Raw genomic sequence first — 17,441 nt, forward strand, 5'->3', positions numbered from 1 at the left:
AAACATGGCAGAACTACCCAGTGCTGAAGAGCATAGACTATGTTGTGGTTTTGTCCCTTTCTAGGGAGTGACCTTGGGCAAATCCCCTATTGCATGAAATTAGGATGTTGTGAGGTTAATATGAGCTGATGTATATAAAGAATTAAAAACATTGTGCCTATTACTTAGCAAAGACTCAATAAATAACAATTGTCATTAGAAAATTAATAATAATAATGATAATGATAATCTTAACAGAGCCAGGTGACATTGACTGATTCTGTGCTTTGTTTTTGAATTCCTGTAACAGTGATTTGTTCATGACAACGAGCTAGATGACCTTATAGATGCATTTGATCACAATAGAAATAATGATCCCTTAAGCATAGGTTATTTTATGAAATTACTGAAAAGAGAAACCCTTTATTGATTATAGTCAATATTATTGCTAACTTTGCAAAATAATATAATAATGCAGTTTTTCATTAGCATTAGTGGCTCATTGAGAAAACCTATGAAAGTATCCCCCTTAGCAAGTTTCTGTTTCAGACAAATGAAACTGAAGCAATATAATAAGGTGAGCAAGGAATACAGGGACCTAGACAACTGGAAAAACTAGTTCCAAACTCCACTGCTGTGACATTGTCGTTGACCGTTGTCTCACATCACGCAATTGGCTATGTTGATGTATGCTATCCTTTGTGAGGTCATCAATGCATTATCAACAAGACAGAAGCAATGATAGTAAGCTAAGGTCAGTCAGCTACGAAACATATCCAAGCAGGCTGCTTGTCTATATGGGGAGGGCACATGTGCAATTTAGGTAAATAGTACTAGGTCTCTATTTTCTGTCCCTAATTGTCAGAGGAACTCCTTAGTCTGGAGATCTCATGCTGTCTCTGGGCTGTTTGGGTTTCTATTGTGCACTAGGTACCCCTGCGAACATTACAATGGTTTTTACTATCAGAGCAACCTTGGCCATTAGTCTTTGTTTAGGGTTGACTGAATGATGAGTGGAGGTCCCTAGCCAGCATATACCAACTGTTTTGTGTAACTTGGGAGAGTGGGGATGGTTGACATAGAGAAGGGAGAGTGAAGAAGAGCCCTCCAGCAGCAGAGACTATATGCATGTGAAATATTTTCTGGTGAGAATCTTAATAATGAAGATGAGTCTTAGAATTTAGAAGTTTGTCAGAAGGAATGAGATCAGAGTAAAAATAAAATTTTAAGAAATGCCAACTTTTATTTTAGTATATAATTTATAGTATTCCAAAATGAAATTTCTGTAGAATCAGTTACCAACTGCACTGAAATTCTTTGATTTAGGATAGTTATGCTAATAGATTCTATCCATTCAATATGGACCCAAATATTTTATCTGCATCGTAATTTACATTGAGATACTATGTATTCTTTACTATCCTAGGTTAAAACTGACTTCATATTAAAGCCTTTCTTGAGTCACGAGATAGCTGTAGCATATACCAATGTGTTGTCAAGACAGGGCAGGCAGGAAAATAGGGTAGTGGCTTCCCCGAAAGATGTGGGTGTGTCAGTTACTACTGAGAATGAAAGGTGGGTAATAAGTCAGAATTTTTTTTTTTTAAATAATTACACAGTGTTAATCTTTTTTTTGTTTAGCAGAATAAAAGCTGGTAAGAGGCTGTTTGGTGGAATTTTAAATTTTTGTACTTTTTGTTTGTTTGTTTCTGAAAAAGTTAAAGAATATTTAAGTCCTCAAAAAATATCTAAACATTCCACACATCTAATAGTAGAAATATACTTTTTTTAAAAGATGAGAAGAAAGATAGTCAAGAGCTGACACAAGGCAAGACTTTATTTAGGAATATGCAGGAGCACAAAAGAGCGCTTGATCTGGAGGGTTTTCCCTTGAAATTGTGGTGTCACGCAACTCTATCTGGAGGATAACTTTTTCTTTTTTTTAAGTTCCCTTAATGAAAGGAATTATAGCAGTGTTGAACTGTCGCTTTGTGAAAGGATCAAGGCAAGGTTTCCTTTGACCTTTTATCTGTAAAGTGTCGACTCTTTTAGGGATAGAAATGTAAGTGTGTGGGCTTTGGGCTCTGGTAAGAACTTCATTAGGAAGGGGAAAACTCAGGAAGGGAGTTGTACCACAATTTGAATTAAACACTTGCCAAAGAACCTGAAGCCCGCATGAGCTCCATTGTCGTGTTGAGTGACAGAAGACTTCTACCAGTTCTCCTGGTGGAGGGGATTAGCAGTTGAACAAATCTGCAATGACAGCATGCAGTTTTGTCAGATAGGCGATGGCATTTCTTTTCACAGCTCTCTTGACTTTATACTGTTTAAATATCCTCAGTTGTCCCTTAATTTGCTTTTCTTTCTTCAATTCCTCTTGGAAGGTAACTTTTATATAGTCTGTTACATATCTAGATTTTTTGTGTGTCTTGTTTTTCGATTGTGATATCCAAGTTGGCATGTTTGTAACTTCCTTATTTTGTGTTCTTTTCTAGTTTAACATAGTTTTCATAACCTACAGTCTTTTTTTAATTATTGGAACGGTTATGCAATAAAAATTCCAATTAACTTTTTTGTTTCCGGTTTTTTTTTCTTTGTAGGCTAAGAAATGGCATTTAAAAAGGCAGTGAAAGGGACTATTCTTGCTGGAGGAGGTGCACTTGCAACTGTTCTAGGCCTCTCTCAGTTTGCTCATTACAGAAGGAAGCAAGTAAGTAATGGTGTATGTATTGATTATAATATGAAACTGAAATCTGTTAAAGAACTGTGTATGGGGGGGTGTGTATTCTAATGCTTTTATTTAGAAATTAGTGTCTCGGCTGGACCTGAAAGACACTAATTTAGAATATTGCCTTAGTGATCCTTGAGAACTGTGTGTATCTCATTTTTTTAAAGTAAGTTCCTTTATCAGAAAGCATTATATAATTTAGCCTCTGTTTTGGCTCTTTGGTTTGAAAAGACTGCTTCATTTCCGAGTGCCAGGGTTTGTTCATTTAGACTTTCCTTGTCTAATTCATCCAAATGTCTGGACACCTTTTATGTTCCTGCCAAAAGTTTGTCTTATTAGAAGGCAGGCAGCTGAGAAAGGAAATGGACAAGAAAGAGCCTATGTAAAAGGCCTGACTTTGAATCTTGGTTTTATTTCTTAAAGGTTTAGTTACTTATGTAGTGTTGCTTTGTATTTGGTAAAATTTTTATGGGGGAAAGCCATGAAAATGAGATTAGTATGAAGTTTCCAAATAATATAAAATATTCAGTTTATTTTTTCTCCTTTACACTACAACTGTGCCTTCCCATAGTTCAAATTAATGTCAGGAAACAACTTTGGTGAATAAGGTTTTGTTCTTTTCAGGCCTGAAATGCTGGTAGCCGCCTCAGTAGTTAGTATTAGTCCTCTATGTCTTAGGGCATTTTGTGATACCAGCTGGGTGGTGCATTCCCCATGAAAAGATGGAGGTGAAGAAATTTGGGAAGCTGTTTGTTGCTGGGCTATCTATGAACTACTCATTTTCTACATTTTTGTGAAAACCTTTATGCCATGGTTGCCTTGCACTGGTTGTTTGGGTTACTTTGTGCTACAAGGCAGTGGAGCCAGCCACTTGTTTGGAGTCCTGAATGGGTAATACCACTTTAAAAACACATACTAGGAAGAATCAATTTGCTGACTTACAGTTTTTTGTTTTGTTTTGTTTTGTTTTGTTTTGTTTTGTTTTGTTTCAAGTAGCTCATTCTTCCTCTGAAAGATGGACGATATTGAACAGGTTGTGACTGTCTTTCATTCTTAACTGTGAGCACATTATCCTGAGTGTTTCCTCAGATATATATGAGTATGTTGTGGGTCTTACTAATTGACCAACTTGTTATTGAAACTCATCCTTACCCATTGATCATACTTGATATATTCTTTCTTTAAATATGCTCTTTCTTTTAAAATGTTGCATGGATTCCTTAAAAGTGAATGTGAACAGACGTTACTTCTGTTGAGGCTATTTCAGAAGTGCTGTTCTGTTTGGAACTTGGGCCTTAATGGATTAGATTACTCCTTCCGTCTTTGACCAGTGCTATCTGAAACGATACTGGAAAATGCCAAAGGTCATAACATCTAGTGTGAAGAGTTGTTGCTAAATTTGTACATGGTTTATTTATGACTGTTAACCAGAGTAATCATGTTCTACCTCAGAGTTTATAACTTAACTTTGTACCTGGGTAATACTGGTTTTTTAACATTTTCTCTTTAGTTTCAAAGAATAGAATAAATAGAATAAATGGTTAATACTGCCTCCAATCAATCCAGTTAGGGACAAATTTTAGTTAGTAAAACCAAGGCAAACAGAGTCTGATTTCTGGGTCATTGTGTCATTATTTTCCTTCCAATGTTATATATCCTGACCACCCTAATAACCAAAATGAAACAGATACCGGCAGTTCGAGTCATTTATAATTTTAAGCTGACAAGTTTTGAGAAAAAATCACCATAGGCATATTCAATCACTGAATTGCATAAGATATACCTCTAAGTGTGTGCATTCTTTTGTGGTGATTCCTGTCCCTTTAAGCCACTGCCATGAGTATGTTTCGGGTAACAGTTTGAGATATAGCCATAGGGATTGGGACAAAAAGAGAGGAGGGCACCGTGAGGATTAAGGGGAGGAAACCAACTCTTTGAGCCATTGACATAAAAGGACCACAGGCCTCAGCTGTCCTCTCTCAGAAAAAAATCTGCCAATCAGAACCATTCGGGGTGTGTGTGTGTATGTGTGGGGGTGGTGGTGAGCATTTTCCTGACTTCAGTAGTGAAGAAAAATCTGCCCCTTGACACCCATTATTTGGCTACATTTTGTAGAAGTGTGGCCTTAAATGTGAGTAGGCATGCTTCATCTTTCCACAGAGCAATGCTTAAAGTACTGGCTTGTATTTTTATATTTTTTCATTTTCTAAGGTGATTCCAACTGATGAACTCTCCTCCTTTAAGAAGAAATTGGTGTTGAAAGCCCAAGATGCTGATATACATGAAAGCTGTCTCTGCACTTTAAGTTCAGGCACATTTTGCTGGTGTTCCCGTACCCGCACCTCCATCTCCCCTGGCCCCGAGCTGTTGCTCACTTGATATGCTCAGTACAAAGCTTCCTTCCAAAAACACAGTTAAGGGTTGTATTCTAAATACAAATGGGTTGATTTTAAAAGTAGATCAATTGTTAGGGTGGCCAATTAGCTCAGTTGGTTAGAGTGTGGTATAATAACATCAAGGTTGCTAGTTCCATCCATGCATGGGCCACTGTGAGCTGCGCCCTCCTTAAAAAAAAAAAAAAAAAAAAGTTGATCAATTGTTAAAGCATGTTTGGTGATGGGATAGTGCTATAAGTGTTTAGGTGCCAGGTCATCTCACAAAAACCTTTAAAATATATTCTGTAGTTAAATTAGCTTGCATTTGCTAGGAAAAAGGATGGAAGGAAAACTGTTATGGAAGGAAAACTATTATGTATACTCTACTGATTAATTATACATAAAACACAAGGAAATTGAATAACATGTGGTTCACTTACCTTTTACCCAGTTGCTTGAATAGGTAAGTAAAGAGAGACATTTGTGGAACGCTGGCCTTTCTGGGGGCAGGTTGAGGGTCAAAGGTGATAGCAGTGAGTTTTTTGTCTCACTTTACATGTGGCTTTTCTTCATACAAGCATATTATTAACATTTATATTATGTTTTCAGTGGTGAATAGCAGCCACTGTTGACCAAGTGAAGTCTGTGTGTGTGTGTGTATACACACACACACAAAACGGGGGTGCCAAAAAATATATACAAGTGGACACTTTGGTCCACGTTGCTCAAGCAGTAGTTCGCCGTAATCACAAGTGTCTAGACGCTGATGGTAACCACTTTGAGCATCTCTTGTAATTGCAGAAGTCAAATGTGACTTGTATTCACCTTTTGTTATCCGTATATATTGAGTATTGCAATTTTAATACAGTTTTCCTTTCTTAAAATGTGTATACATTGAGATAAAGTCAGATTTAGAAGGGATGGAGATCATGGTCTAAGGAGAGATTATTATTATTATTGTTATTATTATTAATTTTCTTTAGGAGCTAGGCAACGTAAATCTTCAATTCCAGTGAGGAAGAAGATGGGGAAAGGAGAGGGATGTTTGTTGACTTTTGATCGTGCCCACCGGCAGGCAGGAGGTTTGTGGCCACAGTGTAGCCTCATTCCAGGTCCCCTTCAGTTACACATGTAGGGCTGTTTTGAGTGGTCTTGGAAAGGCTTCCTGTTCATTTAATTTTCCCCCTTTTATATCCTCACCCACAAATAGGTGACTAAGTTTCCACAAAGGCTTCTTGATTTTCCTTCTCCCCAAGCCTGCCTTATGCTAAGGAACTGGAGGGTGAGCAGTGGGTTATACATGTCCTAGCAGGGATGTAGCTGGGGTCCCACCAGGGACGTAGCAAGAAAACACCTCTGCAATGGTGTGCAGATTCAAGAGCAAGGTATTTGACACTTCCTCTCTAGTACAGGTCTGTTTAATGTTAAACATTTAATGGGGAGGGACTTAGAAGACATCCAGTCTTCTTCTTAGGACAGGATGATCTTCTAGAGATTCCTTAGTTCCTAGAGAAAGGAAAGTATCACTTCACGGAGACCCTCCTTTTCTAATTCCAAGCTGGTAGGAAAATAGAGTAGATGAAGAAGGGAGTTTAAATTAGGAGAGAGGGCCTTGGTTATTTTAAGCCAGTAAAATGTAGTGAGAGGCAGAAGCAGAGAGAGTAGGCTGCATTGAGGGTTCCTCAGGTGGGTGGAAAGAATGGGGGTGGATGGGGAGAGAATGGAAGCAAAACTAGGGTGGGAGTGCAAAGACTTCACTGAGTGCTGCCTCAGGCTTTTGTCTTTTCAGAATAGATCAAGGGCATTTTTTGAAACATTTATTTCATACCTTCTAGGTCCTAACTGGAAACGTTGGTGTGATAGTGGGGTTTCTTCTTAACCCTAGTGGTATGGTTGATGTAACAAAGATCTATTTAGGTCTGAGGGTAGGCCCTCTCACGTAACGCGCTAGGTTTGTTCCTTCCGTTACCCACTGTGAAGGTGTAGTGGGCTTTGTGAACCAACTTTGAACGGAGCCTGAGAACCACTCAGAGCTTACTCAAAGCCCGGGTGTGAAAATCTTTTTGTTTTTTCTTGTGCACCACACATAGGCAGAGAATGGGCTTCAGAGTATGGAACTCAAGGTGTGTTTTCAGTGTGAGGAGAGGTATTATTAGAATCAAGGAATTGAGACATTCTCATTGATGTTTTATTCCTGAGCTACATACCAGAAAGGACCTGAGCATGATCTTTGGAGCAGTCTTTACAGGCTGTCTGCATCCAACACATAGCTCTACTTCTTAAGAGCTAAATGACCGTGGACAAATTTCTTACATTCTCTGGGCTTCATTCCCTCCGCCCTTGTCTGTAAAATGGGGAGAAGAGTGGTACAGTATGTCCTTACTTAACGACTTTCATAGGCTCTGTGACTATAAGCAAAATGACGTATAAGGAAACTAATTTTACCATAAACTAATTAATATAAACAAGAGTTAAATTCCTATGGATAGATAGGTCTTGAGAATATCATACTAAACAAAATAAGTCAGCTGGAAAAGGACAACCATGTAATTTCACTCATATATAAAACAGAAAGCAACAATCGAAGAAACAAAACAAACTCATAGACACAGACAACAGTGTGAGTTACCAGAGGAGAAAGGGGGTAAGGGAGAATGAAGAGGGTAAAGAGGTCAAATATATGGTGACAGGAGACCAGATGTTGGGTGATGAGCACGCAGTGCAATATACAGATGATGTATTATAGAATTGTACACTTGAAACTTATATAGTCTTTATTAATCAATGTCACCCTAATCAATTAAAAAAGAGTTAAGTTCTGTGGCATCTCTTCAATATTATTACAAAATGATGTAGTGGAGGGCCCCCTGTACTTCCCTCATAAGATTATTGAAGAGCAGTAAAGCCTGAAAGAGTTCCTGGAACATAGTAAGCTTACAAAAAGTATTAGCTATTATTAGATTCCCAGTGATATGAATATATAGTGTAGTTAGCAAGAAAGTTGCTCTTGTCACTGGAGATTCTTGCATTCAGGGACACCTTGTTAAGACTTTGAGGTTAGTAGCAAATGGTAGGTCCTTTATCTAAACTTGTGGGAGAATAGCTTGAAAACAGCTATACAAACACCCTTCTGTTTTCTCTTCTCTTTACTTCCTGTTCTGAAGATGAGCTAATAACAAGGTGGACAACTCCAATTATTGACTTAAACTCTTTTGCTGTTGTAAGTAATAAATCTCTTGAAGTTCCCACTGTTTCTTTTCTTTTTCTATTTAGGCTTATATGAGTTAAGGCAGACTTGATTTATATAGTTAACATGTTCCTAATAAGTTATTTGATATATTCTTTGATTAATTAATTAACATATAGTGCACTGGTATTTATTGGAATCTATAGTGAAATATTTTTAAAAAATACTTAAAAAAGCTCTAACTTTTTTTGGAAAATTAGAATTTTTATATATCATTTTAGCTTGAAGTAGAATGCAATTAAACTTACTTTTTCTCAAAGTCAATGATGTAGTAATAGTTGTTAATGACAGGATCTTTGTGATTTGCAAAATAGTCTCTCACTTTGTAAGAGACAGCTATTCACTACACTTTGAGGGCTTACTAAATTCACTTTGCTTTATGTATTAATTAATATAGTTCACTTTGTGGGAACATGAAAAAAATGATACTGGTGATGTGTAAAGCTAAACTTATACTATCTTTGTTGTTAACATCAAAACTGATGAAGAAAAATACTTATGCTAATGAGAGGCAACTTGATGCATAATTAAAATCCATAGGAATTTTGAGAACATTGTTTTAGTTTCAGTCTCGCCTTCTCAATACATTATTTGTAAGAGAATCTATAAGCCAGGGCCTTTTGATTGGTAGTACCAATGACTCGAAATTAAAAAGATTGACAAAGCTACAAAAAACAGAATGATCATATCAGTCAAAGTAAGATCTACTTTGGGGTTTATTTTAATGGATACCCAGATGAAAAGATATTTTGCTTTCTGAATGTGTTTTAATGCTACTAACAGCAAAGGTAGTATAATTTTAGCTTTTATACAAGTGTGGCCAGGTTTTGGTGAGCTTACTATTGTGCACAGGTTATGAAATTTTTAGAACTCTAGTTTCTTCATAAGGTGAAGACAATGCCACTTTACTCCCAATTTTTTCCCCCATAGTTGTTTAGCAGTAACTAAGTTTATAGAAGCCATTGATCATAGTACCTGGCACGTAGCAGGTCTTTAATATCTATTGTACTTCTTTCTCTTCCTGTGAGATAGGACATGAAAATTTAAAATAGACCTAGCCTGCTAGGTATAATAAGGTGTAACAGATTTTTTTTAAATAGCTGAGCTTTTTGGTTGACATAATGTTGCTTTTATTAACATCTGGACAGAGAAACTGGTAGATGTTAGAGAAACTTGAAGTTCGCATGAATTATCGATTGAAGAGAAACCAAAATCATAAGAACAACACCAAATCATTGCTGACAGGAATGCAATGGTACAGCTACTTTGGAAGACAGTGTGGAGGTTTCTTACAAAACGAAACATACTCTTGCCATATGATCTGGTAATCACGCTCGTTAATATTTTTTACTCAAAGGAGCTGAAAATTTATGTCCACACAAAAACCTTCACACACATGTTTACAGCAGCTTTCTTCATAATTGCCAAAACTGGTAAGTAATCAAACAGTCCTTCAGTTGGTGAATGGATAATTAATATAGTGAATTAATATAGTTCACTTTGTGGGACTAATGTCATGAGATCTAGCCGGACAATCAGCTCTAATGTGTCTTTTGGAGCAAAAATTAATATAAGACCGAGTCTTTAATGTATAATATAATATAATATAATATAATATAATATAATATAATATAATATAATATAATATAGTATAATATAATATAAAATACCAGGTCTTATATTAGTTTTTGCTGCAAAAGACGCATTAGAGCTGATTATCCGGCTAGGTCTTGTTTTTGGGGAAACATGGTAAACTATGGTACATCCAGACAATGGAATATTATTCAGCATTAAAAGACATAGTTATCAAGCCGTGAAAAGGCGTGGAGGAAACTTAAATGCATATTACTAAGTGAAAGAAGCTTATATGAAAAGGCTATATCCTGTAGGATTATAACTATATGGCATTCTGGAAAAGGCAAAACTATGGAGACAGTGAAAAGATCAGTGGTTGCCATGGGTTTGTGGGGGGAAATGAATAGGTGGAACACAGAGGATTTTTAGGGCAATGAAACTACTGTGTATGATCTCTTAATGATGAATATGTGTTATTAGTATATTTGTCTAAACCATAGAATGTACAGCACCAAGAGTGAACCTTTAAGTAAACGATCGACTTCGGGTGATTATGATGTGTCAATGTCGGTTCATCCTCAGTGAAAAACGTGCCATTCTGGTGAGTGATGTTGATAGTGGGGGAGGCTGTGCAGGTTTGAGGGCAAGAGGAATATGAGAAATTTCTGGTTTTTTCTCTCAATTTTGTTGTAAACCTAAAATTGACTTTAAAAAATACAGCCTTTAAAAAATTAAAAAATATATACATAAAAATCGTAAGCATAGCATCTAGGACATGAAGTCAATTAAGAAAATGTAAATGATAAAAATACCACTTAAGCATCACTCTTCAGTAGTATCTTTGATTGAATATAGCTATATATTTTAACACATTTAATAATATCTTTAAGAATGTAACCTTGTTCCTAAGCTAAAGTGTAAAGTGGGTTGAAATTAGTATAACTCTTCCTGAGCAGTGATGTAGCTGAAATGATCACGTGACACATTTGCTTTATGCTTAGCAGATTGCTTTTAACTTCATGAGTCAATTCAGGCTACCAGACTTGTTTGTTCTCTCTGAGTAAATAAGCTTCCATCTCCAGAGGCATTTTTCATAGGTTGATAAACAGCCTTTCTCTTAAAAAAAAAAAAAAAAATCTTACAAAGTGCTGTAACAGCACCTGTTCTTAAATAGTCTCCATTTTTGTTGATTTTAATGTTTAGGTGGAAACCATATTGTTAGCTACCATATGAAGAATGTGTATTTAGGGGGAGAAGGGACTAGTGGTTGAGTAATAGGGTTCCTGGTTCCACCTGCCTGCTTATAGAGCCTTGAGCATCAGCATTCTGTGAAATACGAAGGTAGAAATGTCTCCGCACCGTGGTTTGGTGGGGCTTGCATGTAATGATCTGTCCTTTTGGAGCTTTATATCTATGGGTTTATTTTTCCATAAATGATAGGGCCCCACCTATTAGAGAAATGTTCTGAACCATGTATGGAATACATACAAAGTAGGCATCTTGTTCTTTGGTTGTAGTGCTAAACATGTCTCTTATTTGTGCATTAAGTGGAGTAAGCTACTTTGTGTAATAAACAACTGCCAAAGCTCGTGGCTTATCACAATGAAGGTTTATTTCTTGCTCACATTACAGTTCAATGTGGATAAGTTGGGGACTTGTTTCTTGCAATTATTCAGGAACCTATATCGCTTTATTCTAGTGGCTCTGCCACATTATATGGCTTTTTGATCCACTGGCTCATCTCTAGCCAACTGTAAGGGAGGGTAGGCAGTGTGATCCAGTAGTGATCTCTGGAAGTCTCAAGAGAAAAAGTTTTGTTAAGCATCCAGCTCTTACATCTGTGTCCTGACTTTAGTTTCTAATGTAGTTGACAAATGAGCTATATTTCTTTTGATGAGAGTTTTATTGTAAGTTTATGCCAAAGACTCTTATTCATTTGCTTCTCTTGTCTAGAAACCTGTGTGTAGATTCCTGGAAGAACTGTTTTTCTCCTAGAAACACAACTAAATATGTTCAGGCTGTCTGATAGCTAAAGCTTGATGAAGATTCAGAATACACTGTCTTTTCGATAAGGCCAGTTGAAACTATTCTTAACTACTCTATATGGTTAACTGTTTCTTCAGAGGCATGTTTCATTAAAGCACTAAAATTATGCAGACAGAGCTGGAAATGTTCTTTGAAGAGCATCCTATCATCTTCCTTATAATTTTGGTTTTTATTTAACACTTAGCTCCCAAAGTGGGGCCGTGGCAATATCTTTGAGTTCTAACTCACATCAGGCCTTCGAGGAGCTTGTGATGCTATTTTACTGCTGGCATACAAAATCAGCGAGGTTAACTGTACTGCTATAGGTCACACAGTGAGTCAATGGCAGAGCTATGATTAGCGTTGACAGCTGGTGAGCTTCTAGGCTGTCGCTAACTGAGCAACATTGACATTCATTTTGATTTGACTTTGCATTTCATTTTCAACTATTTATTCATTTTAACGCCTCCTTAAGAAACTTGTTGTGGGACTGAGGAAACTTTCTCTAAGTGCTTTGGGGAGAGTCCTTTAGCTATGCTAGTTAGAGTTCCTCTAGGTAGAGTTTTGCAAATTAAGAAGAAAATAGATTCTTTAGATAAGTTAGGCAGTGTTAAGTTTACTTGCCTTATTTTGTTTGCCCTTTGTGATTTTTCAACAAAGAAGATCTGAGATCTAGTTATAAGCTTGTGAATACAAAGAAAAGTTATAAATAAATATATATATATATATACATACATATATATCAAATATCAAATAGATATTTGATAAAATAATGCACAGAGAAATGGAAAGTGTGCATCACAAATTTGAGTCTAAACTAAAATGTAGCCCAGGGCCATCTGGAGTGTAAAGCTTGGAAGTGGTCATTTGGCTCATTGGGTCAATATTTTATTCACCTGGGAGGAATGGGGGACGAGTGAACCTTCTTTTAGTTCTGTAACCATTTCCAGATGTATGCATTAGGGAGGTTTCTAAGGAAAAGTGCTGTTTTATGGAACCCTGGGTGTCACCTTGACTGTCCACTGTGGCTAGCTATACAGTTCTGCAAGTTCCCTAGGACTTCTGATTACACTGCTGCCATCAACAACTCCCTGCATTGCTGGTACCAGAAGGCTGGTGGATCTCTGGGCCCCGGTAACCCACAGAATAAAGGCAAAGGTGACAGCAGAGCTGAGGACATGTCAACCTGGGGATCAAATTCTGATTCTCTCAGTTATTTGCCCGAGGAATAACAAAACTCAGTTTCTTCAGTGGTCAAAAGATGTCTCCCATCTGTGGTAATTGTGAGACCTACAGGAGCTAACATGTTAGCGTGTGTGGTCCAGCAGAGGCCAGGTAGGTAATAGTCCTGTGTCTTCTTCCCTCTCTGCCCTCCCTGATCTCAGGCTTCCTCTCCAGATCCTCTACTGCTCAGCACACTATTGGAATTGAAAAGCAATATCAAGGTTAGACCCTTCCAAACACATATTCTATGTTTTTAAACTATGTATCTGAAAACCGATAAAACATCCCTGAAACTGCAGATCACATAGCCTATCATGATGTGAATTTCTTTGAAGATTTACACAGAGCCAAAGTGTTTTCCCTATTTTTCAGCTATAAAAAGTTTTATAATGATAATTTTGATTGCCATTAAAAGAGTTTCTCTGTGATTTCTCAAACGAATCCCAGCCACTTAAAGGCTGAATAGCACCCTCAAGGTGAACTAGAGATCCATTCTCAGCTATTCCAACAGGATGGACTCTTTGTTTTCTCTTGCCTGGTCCCCAGTAGAGACAACAGTCTACCCATTTGCATCTCTTCCTACAGAGTAATTATGAACCCCTCACTGAGTATGTTTATGTTGCAAAATGTTGCTTTCTGTCATGTAAGTATAAGAAAAACCATCACTGTTTAGAATCACAAAGTGATTCAGGAGGTGAACGCCATTAAAACATCTTAAGATTCACTGGAAAGGATGTTTGTTGCATTTTTCTTCCAGGAATATACAAATATAGTCAGTCTATTTCAGTGAGAACAAAACATGAAGCAATTTCCCCTAAATCTAAGGTTCCATTATCAATTGATTGAATCATATAATATGGGAGAGAATGAGAATGATAGTTGCAGTATGAAGTGATTTGCATGAAACCCTACTTTCTACTCCAATTATTACTCTACATGATTACAGGACAACGTGGTTGTTAATTGCCTGTGGTCTTTAAATATGCACTTCTTTCAGAAATAGACACTAATTATTAGATCTTGTTTTCGGTCTCGCCCGAAGTTGCAAATGTCTAGATTTTTTTTTTTTTTTTTTTTTTTAATTTGCAAGTCTAATGGAGCAGAGACGTAGTAAAACTGATCTCATTCTGAATCTTGTTCTGTTCTCTGGATGTAAACTCTCAAAGATTATGAACTTGGCGTTCAGTTCTATGTCGGTGTTCAGTGTGCCGCTCTCTTGACAAAAGCTGTATGTTTGCAATCAGAATGCTGAAGGAATTTTATCTTTTTAAAACGTAGATGAAAATTTGCTCACAAGTTAATTAAAAAATTCTACCTTCCCATAGCCCATCATAGTTAAATATACTCAGAAAAAAACACGTTAAAATAATATTAAGTGTCAGATATTCTCGTTGTTCTATCAAAATAAGAATTTTTTATTGGGCAGCTGTGGTTAGAACTGGGCTAGGCAAAGGCCTAGCTTTGTGTCTTGGGCTCTCCTTTCTTTTGCCATCAATGGCTGACTTAGAAAATAGATCCCGAATCCTCTAGTGCCTGGCTTGTCCTGTCTTCAGGCCAGAGTTGGGAAACTTCTGCCTACAGGGGTTGGACTGGTAAAAGGAAGTGCGAGGCCAGTGAGTGGTGATCCTGGCCTACCTAACAAGAGTGCACGAGCCCTGCCTCCAGGGAGCACTGCTGTTCAGTTTCAGCAGATTTATCTCAGTTGGAATTCCTAAGTGTTATCTGAAATATAGCAGTTTTAAAATATTGAATGGATAGCTCATGTTCTTAAGAAAGTAATGTGCTGACTAGTTCACTAGTAGGTCTACTGGTTTTAGCACATGCTATTCCTACTCCCTGTCCTGGTATTGTCACCCATCTAATGCCTATTAGTCTTTTTTGACCTGATTTAGCTATCATTTTTAGGAAACCTTTCAAGTTTGGATTGGGGGTGCTCCCTGTGGCTCTTTGTAGCCTCTTCTCTACCTTAAATCCAGCTAGTAGGCAATAGTATAATTTTCTCTTTTTTTTTTTTGTTTTGTTTTGTCCTCCAGTGTGTAGAATCCTTGAGGGCCTCTAGTACATACTGATTGGATGAGTAAGTGATCGTGGGTTAGGTGTCTTCTCAGGACACACACATATTTTTGTCTCTCAAGTGTTTTAGGGCATGCTGCCTTTCCAAGGCTTCTACCAGAATCTCTGGATCAATCCTTTAATGGAGCCATTTGGCAAATTCATGTTTAATCAAATGGCCTTAGAAAGAAGGAGGGTGAGAATAGGGCAGGTCTGGGAAGATTTGAAGCACAAAGGTCTCTTTCTTTAGAGCATGCGGTTACTTACCACTACTGTTTTATTCCTGCTGCTTTTCTCTTCTTTATTTCCCTTCAGTCAACATATTTTAGGGAAGGTAGAGTGCAGATGTGTTTTTGTGACTCGAAGCCATATGAGTCTTTCTCTTGTCATAATTAGAAGTAGGGCCTTGGGCTATGTTTACTGCCTCTAAAATAAACTTGGTGCTTAGCTTCTCAGTTGCAACACTTTCCAGCTTTTATGAAAAAAATAAACAAAAATAAAATGTTATTTTAAATGTAGTGTCAGGAATTAAATAAATTGCTCTCAATAGTGCCATATATTTCAAGAAAAATTGTTTTGAAAGGACTGTTCAGCAGAACCTCCACAGCAAAACCATACCAAGAAAAAAAACTTTCTGCATTTGGCAACCAGTGATATCTCATCCTATTATACCTATTTAGTCCGTTTCTTATTTTTTTTTCTCAAATTATATGTAGTCAATATGGTATAGCAATGCAAAAGTCTCTGTTGCCAGGCTGTGTAGGTTTAATTCCCAGCGATACCATATACCAGCTATATAATCAGGGTCCAATTACTTATCTTCTGTGTCTCAGTTACTTCTATAAAATGGAGTTCTTTTTTTTCTTCCTCTTTCTTCTACCCCCCCTGCCTCCCCCACCCCGCACTCTGGTTCAAGCTGTTGTTTCTCAGCCTAGTTGTGTAGGACACAGCTCCCTGGCCCATGCTGGTATTAGGAACCTTGCAGCCCCCCACTACTCCCACCCACTGAGGCAGTTCATCGCCAATCATGGGCCCCTCATGGCAGCACACGGCAGCCCACGGCAGTAAAATGGAGTTCTTAACAGTACATAACTCATAGAGTTATTGTAAGGATTAAATGAGTAGAAAAAAGTAAAACCTTTATAGTAGTGCCTGGCACCTAAGGCTATATACATATTTACTTATTATTTTTTTAAAGTCAAGTTTATTGATGTATAATCTAGGGTATAATTTACATGTCATAAAATTTACTCTTTATACTATACAGTTCTGTGAGTTTTAATAAGTATATACTGTCATGTAATTACCACCACAATCAAGATATAGATCATTTCTATCATCTTCAAAAGTTCTATTATAGTCAATTTTCTCCTCTCCCACCCCCTAAATCCTGACAATTAGTGATCTGTTTTCTGATCCTATACATTTGTTTTTAACAGAACATCATATAAATGGAATCATGCCATATGTAGTCTTCGGAGTGTACCTTCTTTCACTTGGCACAGGGATTGGCAAACTTTTCTGTAAAGGGCCAAGGTATTACGTACATGTTTTAGTTTTGCAGGCCATGCATTCTCTGTTGCAACTACTCATTCTGTTGCAGTCATAGACTATACATGAGTGATTGGGTGTGACTGTGTTTGAATAAAACTTTGTTTATTAAGACAGGTGGCAGCCAGATTCGGGTGGAAAACCATAATTTGCCAAGCCATGACTTAGCATAACGCATTTGAAATTCATTCCTGTTGTTGCATATGTCAGTAATTTGTTCTTTTTTATTGTCAGTTATTACTCCATTGCATAGATATATGACAAGTTTGTTTAGTCATTCACCAGTTAAAGGATATTTGAGATCTTCCTAATTTTTGGCAATTATAAATAAAGCTGCCATAAACTTGTGCCTAAAGGTTTTGTATTAACACAGGTTTTCATTTCTCTTGAATAATTACGTGGCGGGTGGGGGGTGCATTGCTGGGTTGTATGCTACATGTGTGTTTCACTTTATAAGAAACTCCCCAACTGTTTTCCAAAATGGCTGTATCACTTTGTATTTCCACCAGCAGTGTGTTAAATCCTCACCATTACTTGGTATTGTCTATTCTAAAAGACTGTGAAGAATCTTGGAAACTAGAGTAAACCTTTAACCTAAATTAAATTGGAAGCTCTTGAGGATTTTACACATGGGAATGACATTAGTCGGGTTATAAAATGATTACTCCATCTGCAGGGTAGCGAA

At 37.1% G+C, this 17,441-nt stretch overlaps 1 protein-coding gene across 2 annotated transcripts in view; it reads left to right on the forward strand.

Annotated features, from left to right (window-relative positions):
- Window positions 1–17,441, forward strand: part of GPD2 (glycerol-3-phosphate dehydrogenase 2) — a 135,895-nt gene that overhangs the window by 30,636 nt on the left and 87,818 nt on the right. For both annotated transcript variants that reach the window (XM_081052554.1, XM_081052555.1), the window contains exon 2: window positions 2,580–2,689. In XM_081052554.1, the coding sequence (XP_080908680.1) occupies window positions 2,588–2,689 (102 nt within the window). In that variant the 5' untranslated portion in view covers window positions 2,580–2,587. The remainder of the gene's footprint in view (window positions 1–2,579; window positions 2,690–17,441) is intronic.

Source organism: Rhinolophus hipposideros (assembly GCF_964194185.1).
Source record: "Rhinolophus hipposideros genome assembly, chromosome: 6".
Lineage (NCBI taxonomy): Eukaryota > Metazoa > Chordata > Mammalia > Chiroptera > Rhinolophidae > Rhinolophus > Rhinolophus hipposideros.